The sequence below is a fragment of the Saccoglossus kowalevskii genome, chromosome 3 (genome assembly GCF_978046115.1).
Source record: "Saccoglossus kowalevskii chromosome 3, keSacKowa6.1, whole genome shotgun sequence".
NCBI classification, from domain to species: domain Eukaryota; kingdom Metazoa; phylum Hemichordata; class Enteropneusta; family Harrimaniidae; genus Saccoglossus; species Saccoglossus kowalevskii.
The window spans coordinates 47168363-47194122 of record NC_140643.1 but is presented as its reverse complement, the minus strand read 5'-3'; the positions used below and the strand labels follow the sequence as shown (position 1 = coordinate 47194122).

Here is a 25760-nt window from a genome sequence, read left to right as displayed (position 1 = left end):
ACCCATATCACTCGTAGCAGTGTCCTCCTCCAACCCATCTCATTCACAGCAGTACCCTCCTCCAACCCATCGCACTCGTAGCAGTACCCTCTCCTAACCCTTCACGCTCGTAGCAATACCCTCCTCCAACCAATCACACTCGTAGCAATACCCTCCTCCAACCCATCACACTCATAGCAGTACCTTCCTCCAACCCATCTCACTCACAGCAGTATCCTCTTCCAACCCATCGCACTCACATCAGTACCTTCCTCCAACCCATCGCACTCACAGCAGTACCCTCCTCCAACCCATCGCACTCGTAGCAGTACCCTTTTCTAACCCATCACACTCGTAGCAATACCCTCCTCCAACCCATCACACTCGTAACAGTACATTCCTCTAACCCATCACACTCGTAGCTTTACCCTCCTCCAACCCATCGCACTCGTAGCAGTGTCCTTCTCCAACCCATCACACTTGTAGCAATACCCTCCTCTAACGCATCGCACTCATAACAGTACGTTCCCCAACCCATCTCACTCGTAGCAATACCCTCCTCCAACGCATCACACTCGTAACAGTACCTTCCTCCAACCCATATCACTCGTAGAAGTGTCCTCCTCCAACCCATCTCACTCACAGCAGTACCCTACTCAAACCCATCGCACTCGTATCAGTACCCTCTTCAAACCCATCACACTTGTAGCAATACCCTCCTCCAACCCATCGCACTCGTAAAAGTACCTTCCTCCAACCCATATCACTCGTAGCAGTGTCCTCCTCCAACCCATCTCACTCACAGCAGTACCCTCCTCCAACCCATCGCACTCGTAGCAGTACCCTCTCCTAACCCTTCACGCTCATAGCAATACCCTCCTCCAACCCATCACAATCGTAACAGTACATTCCTCCAACCCATCACACTCGTAGCCGTACCCTCCTCCAACCCATCGCACTCGTAGCAGTACCCTCTTGCAACCCATAACACTCGTAGTAATACCCTCCCCAACCCATCGCACTCGTAGCAGTACCCTCGTCCAACCCATCTCACACACAGCAGTACTTTCCTCCAACCCATCTCACTCACAGCAGTATCCTCTTCCAACCCATCTCACACACAGCAGTGCCTTCCTCCAACCCATCTCACTCACAGCAGTATCCTCTTCCAATCCATCTCACTCACATCAGTACCCTCCTCCAACCCATCGCACTCGTAGCAGTACCTTCCTCCAACCCATCCCACTCGTAGCAGTCCCCCCCAACCCATCACACTCGTAGCCGTACCTTCCTCCAACCCATCTCACTTACAGAAGTACCCTCCTCCAACCCACCGCACTCGTAGCAGTACCCTCTCCTAGCTCATCACACTCGTAGCAATACCCTCCTCCAACCCATCGCACTCGTAAAAGTACCTTCCTCCAACCCATATCACTCGTAGCAGTGTTCTCCTCCAACCCATCTCATTCACAGCAGTACCCTCCTCCAACCCATCTCACTCACAGCAGTTCCTCCTCCAACCCATCGCACTCGTAATAGTACCCTCTCCTAACCCTTCACGCTCGTATCAATACCCTCTTCCAACCCATCGCACTCGTAGCAGTACCCTACCCAACCCATCTCATTCGTAGCAGTACCATCTTCTAACCCATCACACTCGTAGCAATACCCTCCTCCAACCCATCGCACTCATAACAGTACCTTCCTCCAACCCATATCACTCGTAGAAGTGTCCTCCTCCAACCCATCTCACTCACAGCAGTACCCTACTCCAACCCATCGCACTCGTAGCAGTACCCTCTTCTAACCCATCACACTTGTAGCAATACCCTCCTCCAACCCATCGCACTCGTAACAGTACCTTCCTCCAACACATATCACTCGTAGCTGTGTCCTCCTCCAACCCATCTCACTCACAGCAGTACCCTCCTCCAACCCATCGCACTCGTAGCAGTACCCTCTCCTAACCCTTCACGCTCGTAGCAATACCCTCTTCCAACCCATCGCACTCGTAGCAGTACCCTCCCCAACCCATCTCACTCGTAGCAGTACCATCTTCTAACCCATCACACTCGTAGCAATACCCTCCTCCAACCCATCGCACTCATAACAGTACCTTCCTCCAACCCATATCACTCGTAGCAGTGTCCTCCTCCAACCCATCGCACTCGTAGCAGTACCCTTTTCTAACCCATCACACTCGTAGCAATACCCTCCTCCAACCCATCACACTCGTAACAGTACATTCCTCTAACCCATCACACTCGTAGCTTTACCCTCCTCCAACCCATCGCACTCGTAGCAGTGTCCTTCTCCAACCCATCACACTTGTAGCAATACCCTCCTCTAACGCATCGCACTCATAACAGTACGTTCCCCAACCCATCTCACTCGTAGCAATACCCTCCTCCAACGCATCACACTCGTAACAGTACCTTCCTCCAACCCATATCACTCGTAGAAGTGTCCTCCTCCAACCCATCTCACTCACAGCAGTACCCTACTCAAACCCATCGCACTCGTAGCAGTACCCTCTTCAAACCCATCACACTTGTAGCAATACCCTCCTCCAACCCATCGCACTCGTAAAAGTACCTTCCTCCAACCCATATCACTCGTAGCAGTGTCCTCCTCCAACCCATCTCACTCACAGCAGTACCCTCCTCCAACCCATCGCACTCGTAGCAGTACCCTCTCCTAACCCTTCACGCTCATAGCAATACCCTCCTCCAACCCATCACAATCGTAACAGTACATTCCTCCAACCCATCACACTCGTAGCCGTACCCTCCTCCAACCCATCGCACTCGTAGCAGTACCCTCTTGCAACCCATAACACTCGTAGTAATACCCTCCCCAACCCATCGCACTCGTAGCAGTACCCTCGTCCAACCCATCTCACACACAGCAGTACTTTCCTCCAACCCATCTCACTCACAGCAGTATCCTCTTCCAACCCATCTCACACACAGCAGTGCCTTCCTCCAACCCATCTCACTCACAGCAGTATCCTCTTCCAATCCATCTCACTCACATCAGTACCCTCCTCCAACCCATCGCACTCGTAGCAGTACCTTCCTCCAACCCATCCCACTCGTAGCAGTCCCCCCCAACCCATCACACTCGTAGCCGTACCTTCCTCCAACCCATCTCACTTACAGAAGTACCCTCCTCCAACCCACCGCACTCGTAGCAGTACCCTCTTCTAGCTCATCACACTCGTAGCAATACCCTCCTCCAACCCATCGCACTCGTAAAAGTACCTTCCTCCAACCCATATCACTCGTAGCAGTGTTCTCCTCCAACCCATCTCATTCACAGCAGTACCCTCCTCCAACCCATCTCACTCACAGCAGTTCCTCCTCCAACCCATCGCACTCGTAATAGTACCCTCTCCTAACCCTTCACGCTCGTATCAATACCCTCTTCCAACCCATCGCACTCGTAGCAGTACCCTACCCAACCCATCTCATTCGTAGCAGTACCATCTTCTAACCCATCACACTCGTAGCAATACCCTCCTCCAACCCATCGCACTCATAACAGTACCTTCCTCCAACCCATATCACTCGTAGAAGTGTCCTCCTCCAACCCATCTCACTCACAGCAGTACCCTACTCCAACCCATCGCACTCGTAGCAGTACCCTCTTCTAACCCATCACACTTGTAGCAATACCCTCCTCCAACCCATCGCACTCGTAACAGTACCTTCCTCCAACACATATCACTCGTAGCTGTGTCCTCCTCCAACCCATCTCACTCACAGCAGTACCCTCCTCCAACCCATCGCACTCGTAGCAGTACCCTCTCCTAACCCTTCACGCTCGTAGCAATACCCTCTTCCAACCCATCGCACTCGTAGCAGTACCCTCCCCAACCCATCTCACTCGTAGCAGTACCATCTTCTAACCCATCACACTCGTAGCAATACCCTCCTCCAACCCATCGCACTCATAACAGTACCTTCCTCCAACCCATATCACTCGTAGCAGTGTCCTCCTCCAACCCATCGCACTCGTAGCAGTACCCTCTCCTAATCCTTCACTCTTATAGCAATACTCTCCTCCAACCCATCACACTCGTAACAGTACATTCCTCCAACCCATCACACTCGTAGCCGTACCCTCCTCCAACCCATCGCACTCGTAGCAGTACCCTCTTGCAACCCATAATACTCGTAGTAATACCCTCCTCCAATCAATTGCACTCGTAAAAGTACATTCCTCCAACCCATCATACTCATAGCAGTACCCTCTTCCAGCCCATCGCACTCGTAGCAGTACCCTCCCCAACCCATCGCACTCGTAGCAGTACCCTCTTCTAACCCATCACACTCATAGCAATACCCTCCTCCAACCCATCGCACTCGTAACAGTACCTTTTTCCAACCCATATCAGTCACAGCAGTTACCTCTTCCAACCCATCTCACACACAGCAGTACCTTTCTCCAACCCATCTTACTCACAGCAGTATCCTCTTCCAACCCATCGCACTCACATCAGTACCCTCCTCCAGCCCATCGCACTAATAGCAGTACCTTCCTCCAACCCATCGCACTCACAGCAGTACCCTCCTCCAACCCATCGCACTCGTAGCAGTACCCTCTTCTAACACATCACACTCGTAGCAATTCCCTCCTCCAACCCATCACACTCGTAACAGTACCTTCCTCCAACCCATATCACTCGTAGAAGTGTCCTCCTCCAACCTATCTCACTCACAGCAGTACCCTACTCTAACCCATCCCACTCGTAGCAGGACCCTCCTCCAACCCATCACACTCGTAACAGTAACTTCCTCCAACCCATATCACTCGTAGCAGTGTCGTCCTCCAACCCATCTCACTCACAGCAGTACCCTCCTCCAACCCATCGCACTCGTAGCAGTACCCTCTCCTAACCCTTCACGCTCGTAGCAATACCCTCTTCCAACCCATCGCACTCGTAGCAGTACCCTCCCCAACCCATCTCACTCGTAGCAGTGTCCTCCTCCAACCCATCTCACTCACAGCAGTACCCACCTCCAACCCATCGCACTTGTAGCAGTACCCTCTCCTAACCCTTCACGCTCGTAGCAATTCCCTCCTCCAACCCATCACACTCGTAACAGTACATTCCTCCAACCCATCACACTCGTAGCCGTACCCTCCTCCAACCCATCGCACTCGTAGCAGTACCCTCCCCAACCCATCTCACTCGTAGCAGTACCATCTTCTAACCCATCACACTCGTAGCAATACCCTCCTCCAATCCATCGCACTCGTAACAGTACCTTCCTCCAACCCATATCACTCGTAGCAGTGTCCTCCTCCAACCCATCTCATTCACAGCAGTACCCTCCTCCAACCCATCGCACTCGTAGCAGTACCCTCTCCTAACCCTTCACGCTCGTAGCAATACCCTCCTCCAACCAATCACACTCGTAGCAATACCCTGCTCCAACCCATCACACTCGTAACAGTACATTCCTCTAACCCATCACACTCGTAGCCGTACCCTCCTCCAATCCATCGCACTCGTAGCAGCACCCTCCTCCAATCAATTGCACTCGTAACAGTACATTCCTCCAACCCATCATACTCATATGAGTACCCTCTTCCAACCCATCGCACTCGTAGCAGTACCCTCCCCAACCCATCGCACTCGTAGCAGTACCCTCATCTAACCCATCACACTCATAGCAATACCCTCCTCCAACCCATCGCACTCGTAACAGTACCTTTCTCCAACCCATATCAGTCACAGCAGTATCCTCTTCCAACCCATCTCGCACACAGCAAGCAAATAACACCGAATAAACGGCAAGGTAAAGACTATGTCTAATTATAGTAAATACGTACTGCGTGCGTGACTCGAACCGGCGCTCGCGTACGGCACCAAATCGCCTAGCTTCACGCCACTACACGTCTTCCCCTCGGCCACCGGGCATCCCCAAAAAAGGATGCTTAATAACCGAGCTTATTACGTGCAGAGAACATGAAACCCGTCCACGCGATACGCGCCACACAGCATGGCCAGAATGCGGCAAAGGCCTTGTAGTAGTGTAGTGGCGTGAAGCTAGGCGATTTGGTGCCGTACGCGAGCGCCGGTTCGAGTCACGCACGCAGTACGTATTTACTATAATTAGACATAGTCTTTACCTTGCCGTTTATTCGGTGTTATTTGCTTACTTTACTTCCTATGTCGACAGCAACTATGAGTTTAAAATTATTTCGCACACAGCAGTACCTTCCCACAACCCATCTCACTCACAGCAGTATCCTCTTCCAACCCATCGCACTCACATCAGTACCCTCCTCCAACCCATCGCACTCATAGCAGTACCCTCCTCCAACCCATTGCACTCACAGCAGTACCCTCCTCCAACCCATCGCACTCGTAGCAGTACCCTTTTCTAACCCATCACACTCGTAGCAATACCCTCCTCCAACCCATCACACTCGTAACAGTACCTTCCTCTAACCCATCACACTCGTAACCGTACCCTCCTCCAACCCATCTCACTCACAGCTGTACCCTACTCCAACCCATCGCACTTGTAGCAGTACTCTCTTCTAACCCATCACACTTGTAGCAATACCCTCCTCCAGCCCATCGCACTCGTAACATTACCTTCCTCCAACCCATATCACTCGTAGCAGTGTCCTCCTCCAACCCATCTCACTCACAGCAGTACCCACCTCCAACCCATTGCACTCGTAGCAGTACCCTCTCCTAACCCTTCACGCTCGTAGCAATACCCTCCTCCAACCCATCACACTCGTAACAGTACATTCCTCCAACCCATCACACTCGTAGCCGTACCCTCCTCCAACCCATCGCACTCGTAGCAGTACCCTCCCCAACCCATCTCACTCGTAGCAGTACCATCTTCTAACCCATCACACTCGTAGCAATACCCTCCTCCAACCCATCACACTCGTAACAGTACATTCCTCCAACCCATCACACTGGTAGCCGTACCCTCCTCCAACCCATCGCACTCGTAGCAGTACCCTCTTGCAACCCATAACACTCGTAGTAATACCCTCCTCCAACCAATTGCACTCGTAACAGTACATTCCTCCAACCCATCATACTCATAGCAGTACCCTCTTCCAACCCATCGCACTCGTAGCAGTACCCTCCCCAACCCATCGCACTCGTAGCAGTACCCTCATCTAACCCATCACACTCATAGCAATACCCTCCTCCAACCCATCGCACACGTAACAGTACCTTTCTCCAACCCATATCAGTCACAGCAGTATCCTCTTCCAACCCAACTCACACACAGCAGTACCTTCCTCCAACCCATCTCACTCACAGCAGTATCCTCTTCCAACCCATCGCACTCACATCAGTACCCTCCTCCAACCCATCGCACTCATAGCAGTACCTTCCTCCAACCCATCGCACTCACAGCAGTACCCTCCTCCAACCCATCGCACTCGTAGCAGTACCCTTTTCTAACCCATCACACTCGTAGCAATACCCTCCTCCAACCCATCACACTCGTAACAGTACATTCCTCTAACCCATCACACTCGTAGCCGTACCCTCCTCCAACCCATCGCACTCGTAGCAGTGTCCTCCTCCAACCCATCACACTCGTAGCAATACCCTCCTCTAACGCATCGTACTCATAACAGTACCTTCCCCAACCCATCTCACTCGTAGCAATACCCTCCTCCAACCCATCACACTCGTAACAGTACCTTCCTCTAACCCATATCACTCGTAGAAGTGTTCTCCTCCAACCCATCTCACTCACAGCAGTACCCTACTCCAACCCATCGCACTCGTAGCAGTACCCTCTTCTAACCCATCACACTTGTAGCAATACCCTCCTCCAACCCATCGCACTCGTAACAGTACCTTCCTCCAACCCATACCACTCGTAGCAGTGTCCTCCTCCAACCCATCTCACTCACAGAAGTACCCTCCTCCAACCCATCGCACTCGTAGCAGTACCCTCTCCTAACCCTTCACGCTCGTAGCAATACCCTCCTCCAACCCATCACACTCGTAACAGTACATTCCTCCAACCCATCACACTCGTAGCCGTACCCTCCTCCAACCCATCGCACTCGTAGCAGTACCCTCTTGCAACCCATAACACTCGTAGTAATACCTTCCTCCATCCAATTGCACTCGTAACAGTACATTCCTCCAACCCATCATACTCATAGCAGTACCCTCTTCCAACCCATCGCACTCGTAGCAGTACCCTCGCCAACCCATCGCACTCGTAGCAGTACCCTCTTCTAACCCATCACACTCATAGCAATACCCTCCTCCAAACCATCGCACTTGTAACAGTACCTTTCTCCAACCCATATCAGTCACAGCAGTATCCTCTTCCAACCCATCTCACACACAGCAGTACCTTCCTCCAACCCATCTCACTCACAGCAGTATCCCCTTCCAACCCATCGCACTCATAGCAGTACCTTCCTCCAACCCATCGCACTCACAGCAGTACCCTCCTCCAACCCATCGCACTCGTAGCAGTACCCTTTTCTAACCCATCACACTCGTAGCAATACCCTCCTCCAACCCATCACACTCGTAACAGTACATTCCTCTAACCCATCACACTCGTAGCAGTACCCTCATCCAATCAATTGCACTCGCAACAGTACATTCCTCCAACCCATCATATCCATAGCAGTAACCCCCCCCCTCCGACCCATTTCACTCGTAGCAGTACCCTCCTCCAATCCATCACACTCGTAGCCGTACCTTCCTCCAACCCATTCCACTCACAGCAGTACTCTTCTCCAACCCATCGCACTCGTAGCAGTATCCTCCTACAACCCATCACACTCATAGCAATGCCCTCATCCAATCAATTGCACTCGCAACAGTACATTCCTCCAACCCATCATATCCATAGCAGTAACCCCCCCCCCCCCTCCGACCCATTTCACTCGTAGCAGTACCCTCCTCCAACCTACAACACTCGTAGCAGTACCCTCGCTCCAAGCCTTCACATGCGTAGCAGTTCACTCTTCCAAACCATCCCAGTCATAGCAGTACCCTCCTCCAACCCATCCCACTTGTAGCAGTACCCTCCTCCAACCCATAACACTCGTAGCAGTACGCTCCTCCAAGCCTTCCCACTCGTAGCAGTACCCTCTTCCAAGCCTTCCCACTCGTAGCAGTTCCCTCCCCAACCCATAACACTCGTAACAGTACCCTCCTCTAAACCATTCCACTCGTAGCAGTACCCTCCTCCAAACCATCCACTCGTAGCAGTACCCTCCTCCAACCCATAATACTCGTAGCAGTTCCCTCCCCAACCCATAACACTCATAATAGTACCCTCCTCCAAACCATCCACTCGTAGCAGTACCCTTCTCTAAACCATCCTACTCGTAGCAGTACCCTCCCCAACCCATAACACTCGTAACAGTACCCTCCTCCAAACCATCCACTCGTAGCAGTACCCTTCTCTAAACCATCCCACTCGTAGCAGTACCCTCCTCCAAACCATCCACTCGTAGCAGTAGCCTCCTCCAACCCATAATACTCGTAGCAGTTCCCTAACCAACCCATAACACTCGTAACAGTACCCTCCTCCAAACCATCCACTCGTAGCAGTACCCTTCTCTAAACCATAACACTCGTAGCAGTACCCTCCTTCAAACTATCCCACTCGTAGCAGTACCCTCCTCCAACCCATCCCACTCGTAGCAGTACCCTTCTCTAAACCATAACACTCGTAGTCGTACTCTCCTCCAAACCATCCACTCGTAACAGTACCCTCCTCCAAACCATCCACTCGTAGCAGTACCCTTCTCTAAACCATAACACTCGTAGCAGTACCCTCCTCCAAACTATCCCACTCGTAGCAGTACCCTCCTCCAACCCATCCCACTCGTAGCAGTACCCTTCTCTAAACCATCCCACTCGTAGCAGTACCCTCCTCCAACCCATCCCACTCGTAGCAGTACCCTTCTCTAAACCATCCCACTCGTAGCAGTACCCTTCTCTAAACCATCCCACTCGTAGCAGTACCCTTCTCTAAACCATCCCACTCGTAGCAGAACCCTCCTCCAAACCATCCCACTCGTAGCAGTACCCTTCTCTAAACCATCCCACTCGTAGCAGTACCTTTCTCTAAACCATCCCACTCGTAGCAGTACCCTCCTCCAACCCATAACACTCGTAGTCGTACCCTCCTCCAAACCATCCCACTCTTAGCAGGGGTTATGAAAATAATTTATATTACGCAGGACCCGGGTAGCAAACACAGGACCTGTAATTAAAATAATTGCCCATCATGTCCGCCCCCTTCAACTAAACGCATTCATGTCATCGATTATGATTTACGTAGGAGAAAATAAAAATAAAACAAAAATGTAAATTGTAATTGCGATTACTTTTCTTTTGCAGAGATATAAATGATCAAAAACCTTCACAGAATACTGACATTTCTCACAGTTATATTGGAATATTAATAGTTCAATCTGAATGAGGATATACAATATATACATGACACAGAATGATTTAAACCATGTAAGTAAGTACTGGCATGAGATTGACTGAATTGAGATCACTTCTAATTTTAAAACGCTAAATCATCTAGCACTAAATGTTGGTAACTTCCAGATGAACCTTGATGCTGTTGAAGCTGAAGTGACAATAATATCGCAAGTCAGCGGCAGCTTAATTGAAGCTTTTTTAAGCGTAATTACATGCTTCCAGGCTAGTCTCAGCGAAATACGTTAATTCAGCACAAACTTACCAGTTTCGCTGTATTGTACAATGTTCAAATTAGAATACGATGAAAGTAGTCCTAGTTCTAGTGTATTGGACAGTTGGGTGCAAACTATTCCACGTGTTACTATTTTGGTAGTGCTTTGAAATTTATAACTATCCGCAAATCTATAGACGAATTAATTATGAACGCGGTAATCGTGCGAAGACGGTACTTACTAATACGTAGACGATTCCGCTTTGTGTACACCAATTTCTAATAGGCCTGAGATTTAACGTGATTCTTGTTTAATGGACTACAACCCCTCTGAAAACACGCAGACTTTCTGATCTGTTGCATACGTAATGTGCAGACGTCATCGAGAGGAGCTCTACTCAATCATCATTGGAAAAACTTCTATACCCGCGAAATTCCTCGAATGCGCAATGTCAATTTAATTACTATCACCAAATCAAACGGAACACGATCTGCCTAACGCACACAAAACTAGACAATGTCAATAATTTGCTTTAATTGCCAGGTGTACCAGCATATCATTATATAATGTCCTCTTGCCAATTGTCACTATTAAGCCATATGTGAATGTAAAGAATACCTTCGCAATTTACTCGCCATAAGAAAACGAGCATATATACTTGAGCTAATCTTTGAGTATATCGTTACCAGTAGCAACCGTATTTTAATACGTCGAACGAATTCAAAGCAGAATGATAATGTATGTACAGGCGATGAGGTGAGGGAAGTGTCAGCGATTTTGTAAAATTTGCCGGGGTCCAGAATTGCCGGCTGGAAGTGTAAAATAAACCCATGTTAGTATTCAGACGGTTAAAGGCGCTCGTATAACATTACCTTACTGCTTAAGTCTGGGCACAATATCACGTCGCACGAATTAAAGTGTAACTGAGTTTCATTCGTTTTATCGAGTCAATGACATGTGAAATCGAACTTCAACATACAGTCATGGTATGAGCTCCGTTGCCAAGTATGTGTTTGACTGGACGGCGGGTACGGACACGGGTAGGTAGTTTAGATTACTAGTGTGTTATGTGAGTCTGTAGATATTATTGATGGTTATTTGCCTATACCGGGAACATTCGCCAACTAAAAATGAAGCTGTCGACAGCTGCCGTGCACTATGCGCGGCGGGAGAGTACAACAAATTGTATAACTGCGTTTGTCTCATAGTGTAAATTGGCCACTTATATAAATACTTCCAGTTCAAGGATAATACGCGACACAAAATGTAATACATCGAATTCAGTAATGTACGTATTAGCGAATGTCAAAAGATCAGAATGTCGAACGATGCTGATTGCTTCTTGCAATGGGTAAAAATAGACGTAGTAACAGGGGAGAAGTATTGTAGTAACCGATACGTCTAGCCATATGTATAATTATATCTGAGATGTGTTAACGGCCTACGGTCGGGTTAAAATACTAGAATGAATGTGCGGTTTATTGGAAGTTGTGGCAGAAGTGTTGAATACTGTCAGTTCAACGAGTCTATGCTAGTGCCTGTACATGCACTGTCATAAAATGCAAGTCAACGGTCTACACAGTGCGCGTAAGCTGGGTGTTGTGGAACTCAGTAGTGGCTGTACTGGGTGTTGTGGAACTCAGTAGTGGCTGTACATGCGGGTATCAAATGTCCACGCGATTTGGTCAGGGGTCTACACACTGCGCGTAAGCTGGGTGTTGTGGAACTCAGTAGTGGCTGTACTGGGTGTTGTGGAACTCAGTAGTGGCTGTACTGGGTGTTGTGGAACTCAGTAGTGGCTGTACTGGGTGTTGTGGAACTCAGTAGTGGCTGTACTGGGTGTTGTGGAACTCAGTAGTGGCTGTACATGCGGGTATCAAATGTCCACGCGTTCTGCATGTGTACATGATCTCCTTACGCTTCACGGCTCAATCATGAGTGGTGGTTAAATGATAATATAATAATAATTATCTTTATTGCGTTTGTATCCCTATTAGGATTTTGACTAAAATGGAATACAGATGTGAATAAAGACAAACAAACAATTAAAGTGAGAATAAAAAATACACACAGGTAAAATAAAATGAAAATAATAAATAAATAAAAAAAATGACAAGCAAATAAAAGTAGGAAAAAAACTAATGGTAAAGTAAATTGGATTGTTTTCCATATTTGTGTTGGTGAATGTTTGGATTACTAATGCATGCATGACCTTATCTTGAGATAGCTGACTATAATGTTTTTATTTTTCCTTTCTTGTTTTGAAACAGTTCTCTATGTGTTTTGCTAATTGTATTATTGTTTTCTCATCTTTATTATTTAAAATATATTTTAGTTTTTCTTTATTTTTTGCTAAATGTGGGGGTGATGACAGCTAATGAAGTTTTTTTCTTACTCCCGCGTAGAGATCACATGTTAAAAGAAAATGTTCTTCGTTCTCTATGGCGTTATTTTCACAACACAGACATTTTTTGTCAGATATATCTCCCAGTCTCTATTTGTAGTCAGTGAGCACTAATCCTTTATTTTGTCATTGATGACCTGTGATGAGTATTTTTAACTATATGTAAGTAGTTTTCAAAGCCAGTCTGTTTTCAGTTCTCTGTAAGTGCGCAATTTATTTTTTGTGATTTTTCCTGTTGTTATCATTGTCTAAAATCTGTTTACAATTTTTTTAAAATTTTTCTTTTTTCTGTTTCTGATATTATTTTATCTATTATATTGTTCGAATTTTGCTTTTTTCTTCCTGCCACAAATGGTCCATATCTAAACCTTTAAGTATAAGTTTTAAACCAGAAACCCAGTTGTAGGTGCCAGAGTTGTCTAGTTCAAATCCTAGTTCTGCATGCTTCATATACCAGAGAATTTTCAAGCATTTTTTTTTATTCGAGACCAGTATTTGATCATCTGTTTTATCCCTGTTGTAATTAATGGGTACCTTCCTAATTCTAAAAGACATGCCACATTAGTCGCTTTGCTGTTAACTTTGAGTAGGTATTTGCATTATTTCATGTGCAATTGTTCCATTGGTGAAATGATATTTATATACATCTTGTCATGGCTCATCATGGTATAAAACGTTTTAAGATATGTTATAGTGGTATACATGTATATGTATCTGAGAATAATAACTGTTTCATTTTGAAGCATGCTTTCATAGCGCAATTTTTAAGATTTTTTTGAGCCAAGTTAAATTTACCATTTGTTTTCAATTTAATTCTAAGATAAGTATATATGTCCACGTATGTAAATCTGCTCTACAAACTCATCGTTTAGTATCGAGCACTCTCATCTGGAATAATCGACTACCTTCCTATATATATATATATGTAGTTTACTTTTGCCGAAGAAACCAACTGTTATCGGCGCTTAGTCACAGGGTTATGAAACCCTCTTTCTTTCAAAATCCCGGACCGGTTGAGCACAAACACCTGTCGACCTTCAACACGGTCCCCAAACGTACGTCGGTCAGTGATTGAAACTTTCCCAGGTCTTTGGGTTTATACCTATTTGCTATTTGGCGTTCAACCCCCCTGGTACCTGATAAGAGTCGAGCACAACAAATGTATACACTTACTTACAGGAAGTACCTACGGCATTGCGCACATATATTAAACTAAATAGTGCTTTTGTTCTACTGTAGACGCAATGCAACAAGTGGGATTCTTCACAGCACCAATCTAGATATTATGAAGACTGCAGCAAGATTTATTGCACTCTTCTCTACTTGTCTTCTTAGTACTGTATTCTTCTTTCTAATGTCCAAGGTATACGACACTGAAGGTACTACTACATTGGAAATATATATTTGTTTGTATAGGAATTTACACGAGTTGGAGTGTATGTAATCTTACGTCTTCTCTAGGGCGAATGGTTTCATAATATATCTAGACTGAAACGAAATTATTCTTGCACACCAATTTCGAGATCGATCACGTCGTACCCCCCCCCCATGAATGCCAACTATCTCATAAGCATGTTTATCAAAAGAGTCATGATGATCATAATGGATTTTCACGCCGACCCTTAAAAACCAAGTTGGGACTTTTAAATCAGGTTGTATTGCACTCCACTTATTATCAAATCAAATATGCAATACGTTCGTATAGTATGCACATCAACCATATTGTTACTGTTTTATAGACCCACATCGTTACGGTAGTGAAAATGTTATGGTTCCTATGGTCACCTTAGAGTCGTTGACTTTTAAGGACAGCGTGGCGGCAGACAACACTACGGTAAGACTAGTAATCTTTATTCATTGCAAGTATGATGTGTGAGTTCTAATATGAACAACAACATAAGACAGTTTTAAAGGAAACATGGAATGAAGATCACATCTTTGATATATAATTCTGGGTTATATCTCTACGACTAAAATGATTGACTAGTCACTCCATTATAATAATAATACACAAAGCTCATGTACCTGCATAATGTATTTTTTCTAGAAACTTTCTATGGAAGAAGAACAGAAAAAGCGTTCAGCTCTAGTCCATCAAATATGTGACAAATACAAAGTAGAGTCGACACTACAGACGATATCAAGTAGAACTCTTGATCATTTGATAGTTGATGACGAGCATAAACTGATCTACTGTTTTATTCCCAAGGTCGCCTGTACAAACTGGAAAAAGATCATGCTATTTTTAAGTCCCCAAAACCGCAATTACTCCACCCCGGATGACATAGAGCCTGAGACCGCTCACCATGACAATGTGATGATACGTCACTTAAACAGTTATTCCAAAACAGGGATCGAGAGGCGACTTAAGGAGTACATCAAGTTTATTTTCGTGCGCGAGCCAATGGAAAGGCTCCTGTCGGCGTATCTCAATAAGTTCACAAAACATTATGAATCCAGTAAAGCTTTCCAACTACGGTATGGAACACAGATCATTGCCAAATACAGAAAAAACCCGTCCCCGGAATCAATTAAGTTTGGTCACGATGTCACATTCCACGAGTTTATTCGTTATATTTTAGACCACGACACCTTTGAATCCATACCCATGAACGAGCATTGGCTTCAATTTTATCACATGTGTCACCCGTGTTTGATTGACTACAATTTCATAGGTAAATACCAAACACTGATGGAGGACGCTGGAAACCTACTAAAGCTGGCAAAAATCGATCATTTGGTCAGTTTTCCAGAAACCAGATTGTCACAAGGAAGGACTCAGTCAATAACCAAAGACTACTATAAGCAGATTACGTCATCCGAAATTCATAGCCTTTGGCAAATGTATGTAGTGGATTATCTCATGTTCGGATATACATATCCCAAATTCAAAGCTAGCGATCAGGACAAATCTCATGATTAATATGTCTTTATGTGTCTGTTACTTGACGTGTACCGATGACAGTGCCTATATGTATATTAAACAAACTTAGGTTACGCAAAATTGTATAGCATTATGCGCGCTCACGTTGCATTCAGTGACCTAGTGTAAGTGACATTATGTTGATTTATGTCACAGGGGATTCATCGACCTAGCGTGATTCCACGTCATGTTGACGCGCTCACATTGCATTCAGTGACTTGGTGTAAATGACATTATGTTGATTTATGTCACAGGGGATTCATCGACCTAGCGTGATTCCACGTCATGTTGACGCGCTCACATTGCATTCAGTGACTTGGTGTAAATGACATTATGTTGATTTATGTCACAGGGGATTCATCGACCTAGCGTGATTCCACGTCATGTTGACGCGCTCACATTGCATTCAGTGACTTGGTGTAAATGACATTATGTTGATTTAGTCAGAGGGGATTCATCGACCTAGCGTGATTCCACGTCATGTTGACGCACTCACATTGCATTCAGTGACTTGGTGTAAATGACATTATGTTGATTTATGTCACAGGGGATTCATCGACCTAGCGTGATTCCACGTCATGTTGACGCGCTCACATTGCATTCAGTGACTTGGTGTAAATGACATTATGTTGATTTAGTCACAGGGGATTCATCGACCTAGCGTGATTCCACGTCATGTTGACGCGATCACATTGCATTCAGTGACTTGGTGTAAATGACATTTATTGATTTATGTCACAGGGGATTCATCGACCTAGCGTGATTCCACGTCATGTTGACGCGCTCACATTGCATTCAGTGACTTGGTGTAAATGACATTATGTTGATTTATGTCACAGGGGATTCATCGACCTAGCGTGATTCCACGTCATGTTGACGCGCTCACATTGCATTCAGTGACTTGGTGTAAATGACATTTATTGATTTATGTCACAGGGGATTCATCGACCTAGCGTGATTCCACGTCATGTTGACGCGCTCACATTGCATTCAGTGACTTGGTGTAAATGACAAATGTTGATTTATGTCACAGGGGATTCATCGACCTAGCGTGATTCCACGTCATGTTGACGCGCTCACATTGCATTCACTGACTTGGTGTAAATGACATTTATTGATTTATGTCACAGGGGATTCATCGACCTAGCGTGATTCCACGTCATGTTGACGCGCTCACATTGCATTCAGTGACTTGGTGTAAATGACAAATGTTGATTTATGTCACAGGGGATTCATCGACCTAGCGTGATTCCAAGTCATGTTGACGCGCTCACATTGCATTCACTGACTTGGTGTAAATGACAAATGTTGATTTATGTCACAGGGGATTCATCGACCTAGCGTGATTCCACGTCATGTTGACGCGCTCACATTGCATTCACTGACTTGGTGTAAATGACATTTATTGATTTATGTCACAGGGGATTCATCGACCTAGCGTGATTCCACGTCATGTTGACGCGCTCACATTGCATTCAGTGACTTGGTGTAAATGACAAATGTTGATTTATGTCACAGGGGATTCATCGACCTAGCGTGATTCCACGTCATGTTGACGCGCTCACATTGCATTCACTGACTTGGTGTAAATGACATTATGTTGATTTAGTCACAGGGGATTCATCGACCTAGCGTGATTCCACGTCGTGTTGATGCGCTCACATTGCATTCAGTGACTTGGTGTAAATGACATTATGTTGATTTAGTTACAGGGGATTCATCGACATAGAGTGATTCCACGTCATGTTGACGCGCTCACATTGCATTCAGTGACTTGGTGTAAATGACATTATGTTGATTTATGTCACAGGGGATTCATCGACCTAGCGTGATTCCACGTCATGTTGATGCGCTCACATTGCATTCAGTGACTTGGTGTAAATGACATTATGTTTATTTAGTCACAGGGGATTCATCGATCTAGCGTGATTCCACGTCATGTTGATGCGCTCACATTGCATTCAGTGACTTGGTGTAAGTTACATTATGTTGATTTATGTCACAGGGGATTCATCGACCTAGCGTGATTCCACGTCATGTTGATGCGCTCACATTGCATTCAGTGACTTGGTGTAAATGACATTATGTTGATTTATGTCACAGGGGATTCATCGACGTAGCGTGATTCCACGTCATGTTGATGCGCTCACATTGCATTCAGTGACTTGGTGTAAGTGACATTATGTTGATTTATGTCACAGGGGATTCATCGACCAAGCGTGATTCCACGTCATGTTGACGCGCTCACATTGCATTCAGTGACTTGGTGTAAATGACATTATGTTGATTTATGTCACAGGGGATTCATCGACCTAGCGTGATTCCACGTCATGTTGACGCGCTCACATTGCATTCAGTGACTTGGTGTAAATGACATTTATTGATTTATGTCACAGGGGATTCATCGACCTAGCGTGATTCCACGTCATGTTGATGCGCTCACATTGCATTCAGTGACTTGGTGTAAGTGACATTATGTTGATTTATGTCACAGGGGATTCATCGACCAAGCGTGATTCCACGTCATGTTGACGCGCTCACATTGCATTCAGTGACTTGGTGTAAATGACATTATGTTGATTTATGTCACAGGGGATTCATCGACCTAGCGTGATTCCACGTCATGTTGACGGGCTCACATTGCATTCAGTGACTTGGTGTAAATGACATTTATTGATTTATGTCACAGGGGATTCATCGACCTAGCGTGATTCCACGTCATGTTGACGCGCTCACATTGCATTCAGTGACTTGGTGTAAATGACATTTATTGATTTATGTCACAGGGGATTCATCGACCTAGCGTGATTCCACGTCATGTTGATGCGCTCACATTGCATTCAGTGACTTGGTGTAAATGACATTATGTTGATTTATGTCACAGGGGATTCATCGACCTAGCGTGATTCCACGTCATGTTGATGTGCTCACATTGCATTCAGTGACTTGGTGTAAATGACATTATGTTGATTTATGTCACAGGGGATTCATTGACCTAGCGTGATTCCACGTCATGTTGATGCGCTCACATTGCATTCAGTAACTTGGTGTAAATGACATTATGTTGATTTAGTCACAGGGGATTCATCGACATAGAGTGATTCCACGTCATGTTGATGCGCTCACATTGCATTCAGTGACTTGGTGTAAATGACATTATGTTGATTTATGTCACAGGGGATTCATCGACCTAGCGTGATTCCACGTCATGTTGACGCGCTCACATTGCATTCAGTGACTTGGTGTAAATGACATTATGTTGATTTATGTCACAGGGGATTCATCGACCTAGAGTGATTCCACGTCATGTTGATGCGCTCACATTGCATTCAGTGACTTGGTGTAAATGACATTATGTTGATTTATGTCACAGGGGATTCATCGACCTAGCGTGATTCCACGTCATGTTGATGCGCTCACATTGCATTCAGTGACTTGGTGTAAATAACATTATGTTGATTTAGTCACAAGAGATTCATCGACCTAGCGTGATTCCACGTCATGTTGATGCGCTCACATTGCATTCAGTGACTTGGTGTAAGTGACATTATGTTGATTTATGTCACAGGGGATTCATCGACCTAGCGTGATTCCACGTCATGTTGATGCGCTCACATTGCATTCAGTGACTTGGTGTAAGTGACATTATGTTGATTTATGTCACAGGGGATTCATCGACCAAGCGTGATTCCACGTCATGTTGACGCGCTCACATTGCATTCAGTGACTTGGTGTAAATGACATTATGTTGATTTATGTCACAGGGGATTCATCGACCTAGCGTGATTCCACGTCATGTTGACGCGCTCACATTGCATTCAGTGACTTGGTGTAAATGACATTTATTGATTTATGTCACAGGGGATTCATCGACCTAGCGTGATTCCACGTCATGTTGACGCGCTCACATTGCATTCAGTGACTTGGTGTAAATGACATTATGTTGATTTATGTCACAGGGGATTCATCGACCTAGCGTGATTCCACGTCATGTTGACGCGCTCACATTGCATTCAGTGACTTGGTGTAAATGACATTTATTGATTTATGTCACAGGGGATTCATCGACCTAGCGTGATTCCACGTCATGTTGATGCGCTCACATTGCATTCAGTAACTTGGTGTAAATGACATTATGTTGATTTATGTCACAGGGGATTCATCGACCTAGCGTGATTCCACGTCATGTTGATGTGCTCACATTGCATTCAGTGACTTGGTGTAAATGACATTATGTTGATTTAGTCACAGGGGATTCATCGACATAGAGTGATTCCACGTCATGTTGACGCGCTCACATTGCATTCAGTGACTTAGTGTAAATGACATTATGTTGATTTATGTCACAGGGGATTCATCGACCTAGCGTGATTCCACGTCATGTTGACGCGCTCACATTGCATTCAGTGACTTGGTGTAAATGACATTATGTTGATTTATGTCACAGGGGATTCATCGACCAAGAGTGATTCCACGTCATGTTGATGCCCTCACATTGCATTCAGTGACTTGGTGTAAATGACATTATGTTGATTTAGTCACAAGGGATTCATCGACCTAGCGTGATTCCACGTCATGTTGATGCGCTCACATTGCATTCAGTGACTTGGTGTAAGTGACATTATGTTGATTTATGTCACAGGGGATTCATCGACCTAGCGTGATTCCACGTCATGTTGATGCGCTCACATTGCATTCAGTGACTTGGTGTAAATGACATTATGTTGATTTATGTCACAGGGGACTCATCGACCTAGCGTGATTCCACGTCATGTTGATGCGCTCACATTGCATTCAGTGACTTGGTGTAAATGACATTATGTTGATTTATGTCACAGGGGATTCATCGACCAAGCGTGATTCCACGTCATGTTGACGCGCTCACATTGCATTCAGTGACTTGGTGTAAGTGACATTATGTTGATTTATGTCACAGGGGATTCATCGACCTAGCGTGATTCCACGTCATGTTGATGCGCTCACATTGCATTCAGTGACTTGGTGTAAATGACATTATGTTGATTTATGTCACAGGGGATTCATCGACCTAGCGTGATTCCACGTCATGTTGATGCGCTCACATTGCATTCAGTGACTTGGTGTAAGTGACATTATGTTGATTTATGTCACAGGGGATTCATCGACCAAGCGTGATTCCACGTCATGTTGACGCGCTCACATTGCATTCAGTGACTTGGAGTAAATGACATTATGTTGATTTATGTCACAGGGGATTCATCGACCTAGCGTGATTCCACGTCATGTTGACGCGCTCACATTGCATTCAGTGACTTGGTGTAAATGACATTATGTTGATTTATGTCACAGGGGATTCATCGACCTAGCGTGATTCCACGTCATGTTGATGCGCTCACATTGCATTCAGTGACTTGGTGTAAGTGACATTATGTTGATTTATGTCACAGGGGATTCATCGACCAAGCGTGATTCCACGTCATGTTGACGCGCTCACATTGCATTCAGTGACTTGGTGTAAATGACATTATGTTGATTTATGTCACAGGGGATTCATCGACCTAGCGTGATTCCACGTCATATTGACGCGCTCACATTGCATTCAGTGACTTGGTGTAAATGACATTTATTGATTTATGTCACAGGGGATTCATCGACCTAGCGTGATTCCACGTCATGTTGACGCGCTCACATTGCATTCAGTGACTTGGTGTAAATGACATTATGTTGATTTATGTCACAGGGGATTCATCGACCTAGCGTGATTCCACGTCATGTTGACGCGCTCACATTGCATTCAGTGACTTGGTGTAAATGACATTATGTTGATTTATGTCACAGGGGATTCATCGACCTAGCGTGATTCCACGTCATGTTGACGCGCTCACATTGCATTCAGTGACTTGGTGTAAATGACATTATGTTGATTTAGTCACAAGGGATTCATCGACCTAGCGTGATTCCACGTCATGTTGATGCGCTCACATTGCATTCAGTGACTTGGTGTAAGTGACATTATGTTGATTTATGTCACAGGGGATTCATCGACCTAGCGTGATTCCACGTCATGTTGACGCGCTCACATTGCATTCAGTGACTTGGTGTAAATGACATTTATTGATTTATGTCACAGGGGATTCATCGACCTAGCGTGATTCCACGTCATGTTGACGCGCTCACATTGCATTCAGTGACTTGGTGTAAATGACATTATGTTGATTTATGTCACAGGGGATTCATCGACCTAGCGTGATTCCACGTCATGTTGATGCGCTCACATTGCATTCAGTGACTTGGTGTAAGTGACATTATGTTGATTTATGTCACAGGGGATTCATCGACCAAGCGTGATTCCACGTCATGTTGACGCGCTCACATTGCATTCAGTGACTTGGTGTAAATGACATTATGTTGATTTATATCACAGGGGATTCATCGACCTAGCGTGATTCCACGTCATGTTGATGTGCTCACATTGCATTCAGTGACTTGGTGTAAATGACATTATGTTGATTTATGTCACAGGGGATTCATTGACCTAGCGTGATTCCACGTCATGTTGATGCGCTCACATTGCATTCAGTAACTTGGTGTAAATGACATTATGTTGATTTAGTCACAGGGGATTCATCGACATAGAGTGATTCCACGTCATGTTGATGCGCTCACATTGCATTCAGTGACTTGGTGTAAATGACATTATGTTGATTTATGTCACAGGGGATTCATCGACCTAGCGTGATTCCACGTCATGTTGACGCGCTCACATTGCATTCAGTGACTTGGTGTAAATGACATTATGTTGATTTATGTCACAGGGGATTCATCGACCTAGAGTGATTCCACGTCATGTTGATGCGCTCACATTGCATTCAGTGACTTGGAGTAAATGACATTATGTTGATTTATGTCACAGGGGATTCATCGACCTAGCGTGATTCCACGTCATGTTGATGCGCTCACATTGCATTCAGTGACTTGGTGTAAATAACATTATGTTGATTTAGTCACAAGGGATTCATCGACCTAGCGTGATTCCACGTCATGTTGATGCGCTCACATTGCATTCAGTGACTTGGTGTAAGTGACATTATGTTGATTTATGTCACAGGGGATTCATCGACCTAGCGTGATTCCACGTCATGTTGATGCGCTCACATTGCATTCAGTGACTTGGTGTAAGTGACATTATGTTGATTTATGTCACAGGGGATTCATCGACCAAGCGTGATTCCACGTCATGTTGACGCGCTCACATTGCATTCAGTGACTTGGTGTAAATGACATTATGTTGATTTATGTCACAGGGGATTCATCGACCTAGCGTGATTCCACGTCATGTTGACGCGCTCACATTGCATTCAGTGACTTGGTGTAAATGACATTTATTGATTTATGTCACAGGGGATTCATCGACCTAGCGTGATTCCACGTCATGTTGACGCGCTCACATTGCATTCAGTGACTTGGTGTAAATGACATTATGTTGATTTATGTCACAGGGGATTCATCGACCTAGCGTGATTCCACGTCATGTTGACGCGCTCACATTGCATTCAGTGACTTGGTGTAAATGACATTTATTGATTTATGTCACAGGGGATTCATCGACCTAGCGTGATTCCACGTCATGTTGATGCGCTCACATTGCATTCAGTAACTTGGTGTAAATGACATTATGTTGATTTATGTCACAGGGGATTCATCGACCTAGCGTGATTCCACGTCATGTTGATGTGCTCACATTGCATTCAGTGACTTGGTGTAAATGACATTATGTTGATTTAGTCACAGGGGATTCATCGACATAGAGTGATTCCACGTCATGTTGACGCGCTCACATTGCATTCAGTGACTTAGTGTAAATGACATTATGTTGATTTATGTCACAGGGGATTCATCGACCTAGCGTGATTCCACGTCATGTTGACGCGCTCACATTGCATTCAGTGACTTGGTGTAAATGACATTATGTTGATTTATGTCACAGGGGATTCATCGACCAAGAGTGATTCCACGTCATGTTGATGCCCTCACATTGCATTCAGTGACTTGGTGTAAATGACATTATGTTGATTTAGTCACAAGGGATTCATCGACCTAGCGTGATTCCACGTCATGTTGATGCGCTCACATTGCATTCAGTGACTTGGTGTAAGTGACATTATGTTGATTTATGTCACAGGGGATTCATCGACCTAGCGTGATTCCACGTCATGTTGATGCGCTCACATTGCATTCAGTGACTTGGTGTAAATGACATTATGTTGATTTATGTCACAGGGGATTCATCGACCTAGCGTGATTCCACGTCATGTTGATGCGCTCACATTGCATTCAGTGACTTGGTGTAAGTGACATTATGTTGATTTATGTCACAGGGGATTCATCGACCAAGCGTGATTCCACGTCATGTTGACGCGCTCACATTGCATTCAGTGACTTGGAGTAAATGACATTATGTTGATTTATGTCACAGGGGATTCATCGACCTAGCGTGATTCCACGTCATGTTGACGCGCTCACATTGCATTCAGTGACTTGGTGTAAATGACATTATGTTGATTTATGTCACAGGGGATTCATCGACCTAGCGTGATTCCACGTCATGTTGATGCGCTCACATTGCATTCAGTGACTTGGTGTAAGTGACATTATGTTGATTTATGTCACAGGGGATTCATCGACCAAGCGTGATTCCACGTCATGTTGACGCGCTCACATTGCATTCAGTGACTTGGTGTAAATGACATTATGTTGATTTATGTCACAGGGGATTCATCGACCTAGCGTGATTCCACGTCATGTTGACGCGCTCACATTGCATTCAGTGACTTGGTGTAAATGACATTTATTGATTTATGTCACAGGGGATTCATCGACCTAGCGTGATTCCACGTCATGTTGACGCGCTCACATTGCATTCAGTGACTTGGTGTAAATGACATTATGTTGATTTATGTCACAGGGGATTCATCGACCTAGCGTGATTCCACGTCATGTTGACGCGCTCACATTGCATTCAGTGACTTGGTGTAAATGACATTATGTTGATTTATGTCACAGGGGATTCATCGACCTAGCGTGATTCCACGTCATGTTGACGCGCTCACATTGCATTCAGTGACTTGGTGTAAATGACATTATGTTGATTTAGTCACAAGGGATTCATCGACCTAGCGTGATTCCACGTCATGTTGATGCGCTCACATTGCATTCAGTGACTTGGTGTAAGTGACATTATGTTGATTTATGTCACAGGGGATTCATCGACCTAGCGTGATTCCACGTCATGTTGATGCGCTCACATTGCATTCAGTGACTTGGTGTAAATGACATTATGTTGATTTATGTCACAGGGGATTCATCGACCTAGCGTGATTCCACGTCATGTTGATGCGCTCACATTGCATTCAGTGACTTGGTGTAAATGACATTATGTTGATTTATGTCACAGGGGATTCATCGACCAAGCGTGATTCCACGTCATGTTGATGCGCTCACATTGCATTCAGTGACTTGGTGTAAGTGACATTATGTTGATTTATGTCACAGGGGATTCATCGACCTAGCGTGATTCCACGTCATGTTGATGCGCTCACATTGCATTCAGTGACTTGGTGTAAATGACATTATGTTGATTTATGTCACAGGGGATTCATCGACCTAGCGTGATTCCACGTCATGTTGATGCGCTCACATTGCATTCAGTGACTTGGTGTAAGTGACATTATGTTGATTTATGTCACAGGGGATTCATCAACCTAGCGTGATTTCACGTCATGTTGATGCGCT

At 45.3% G+C, this 25760-nt stretch overlaps 1 protein-coding gene across 1 annotated transcript; it reads left to right on the top strand.

Annotated features, from left to right (window-relative positions):
* The first annotated feature begins 11573 nt into the window (after positions 1–11573).
* Positions 11574–16070, top strand: LOC100376981 (carbohydrate sulfotransferase 11-like). Its single transcript, XM_085497279.1, has 4 exons — positions 11574–11702; positions 14306–14445; positions 14806–14900; positions 15114–16070. Exons 2-4 carry the CDS (start codon positions 14352–14354, stop codon positions 15987–15989), a joined length of 1065 nt encoding a protein of 354 aa, XP_085353405.1. The 5' UTR covers positions 11574–11702; positions 14306–14351; the 3' UTR covers positions 15990–16070.
* Positions 16071–25760: the final 9690 nt, after the last annotated feature.

Bases quoted from the DNA above. Each gene is read 5' to 3' on its own strand.
- LOC100376981 (XM_085497279.1), top strand. From the start codon at position 14,352: ATGAAGACTGCAGCAAGATTTATTGCACTCTTCTCTACTTGTCTTCTT. The intron at 14,446-14,805 runs GTACTACTACAT...ACTGTTTTATAG, and splicing joins CAAGGTATACGACACTGAAG to ACCCACATCGTTACGGTAGT. The intron at 14,901-15,113 runs GTAAGACTAGTA...TATTTTTTCTAG, and splicing joins TGGCGGCAGACAACACTACG to AAACTTTCTATGGAAGAAGA.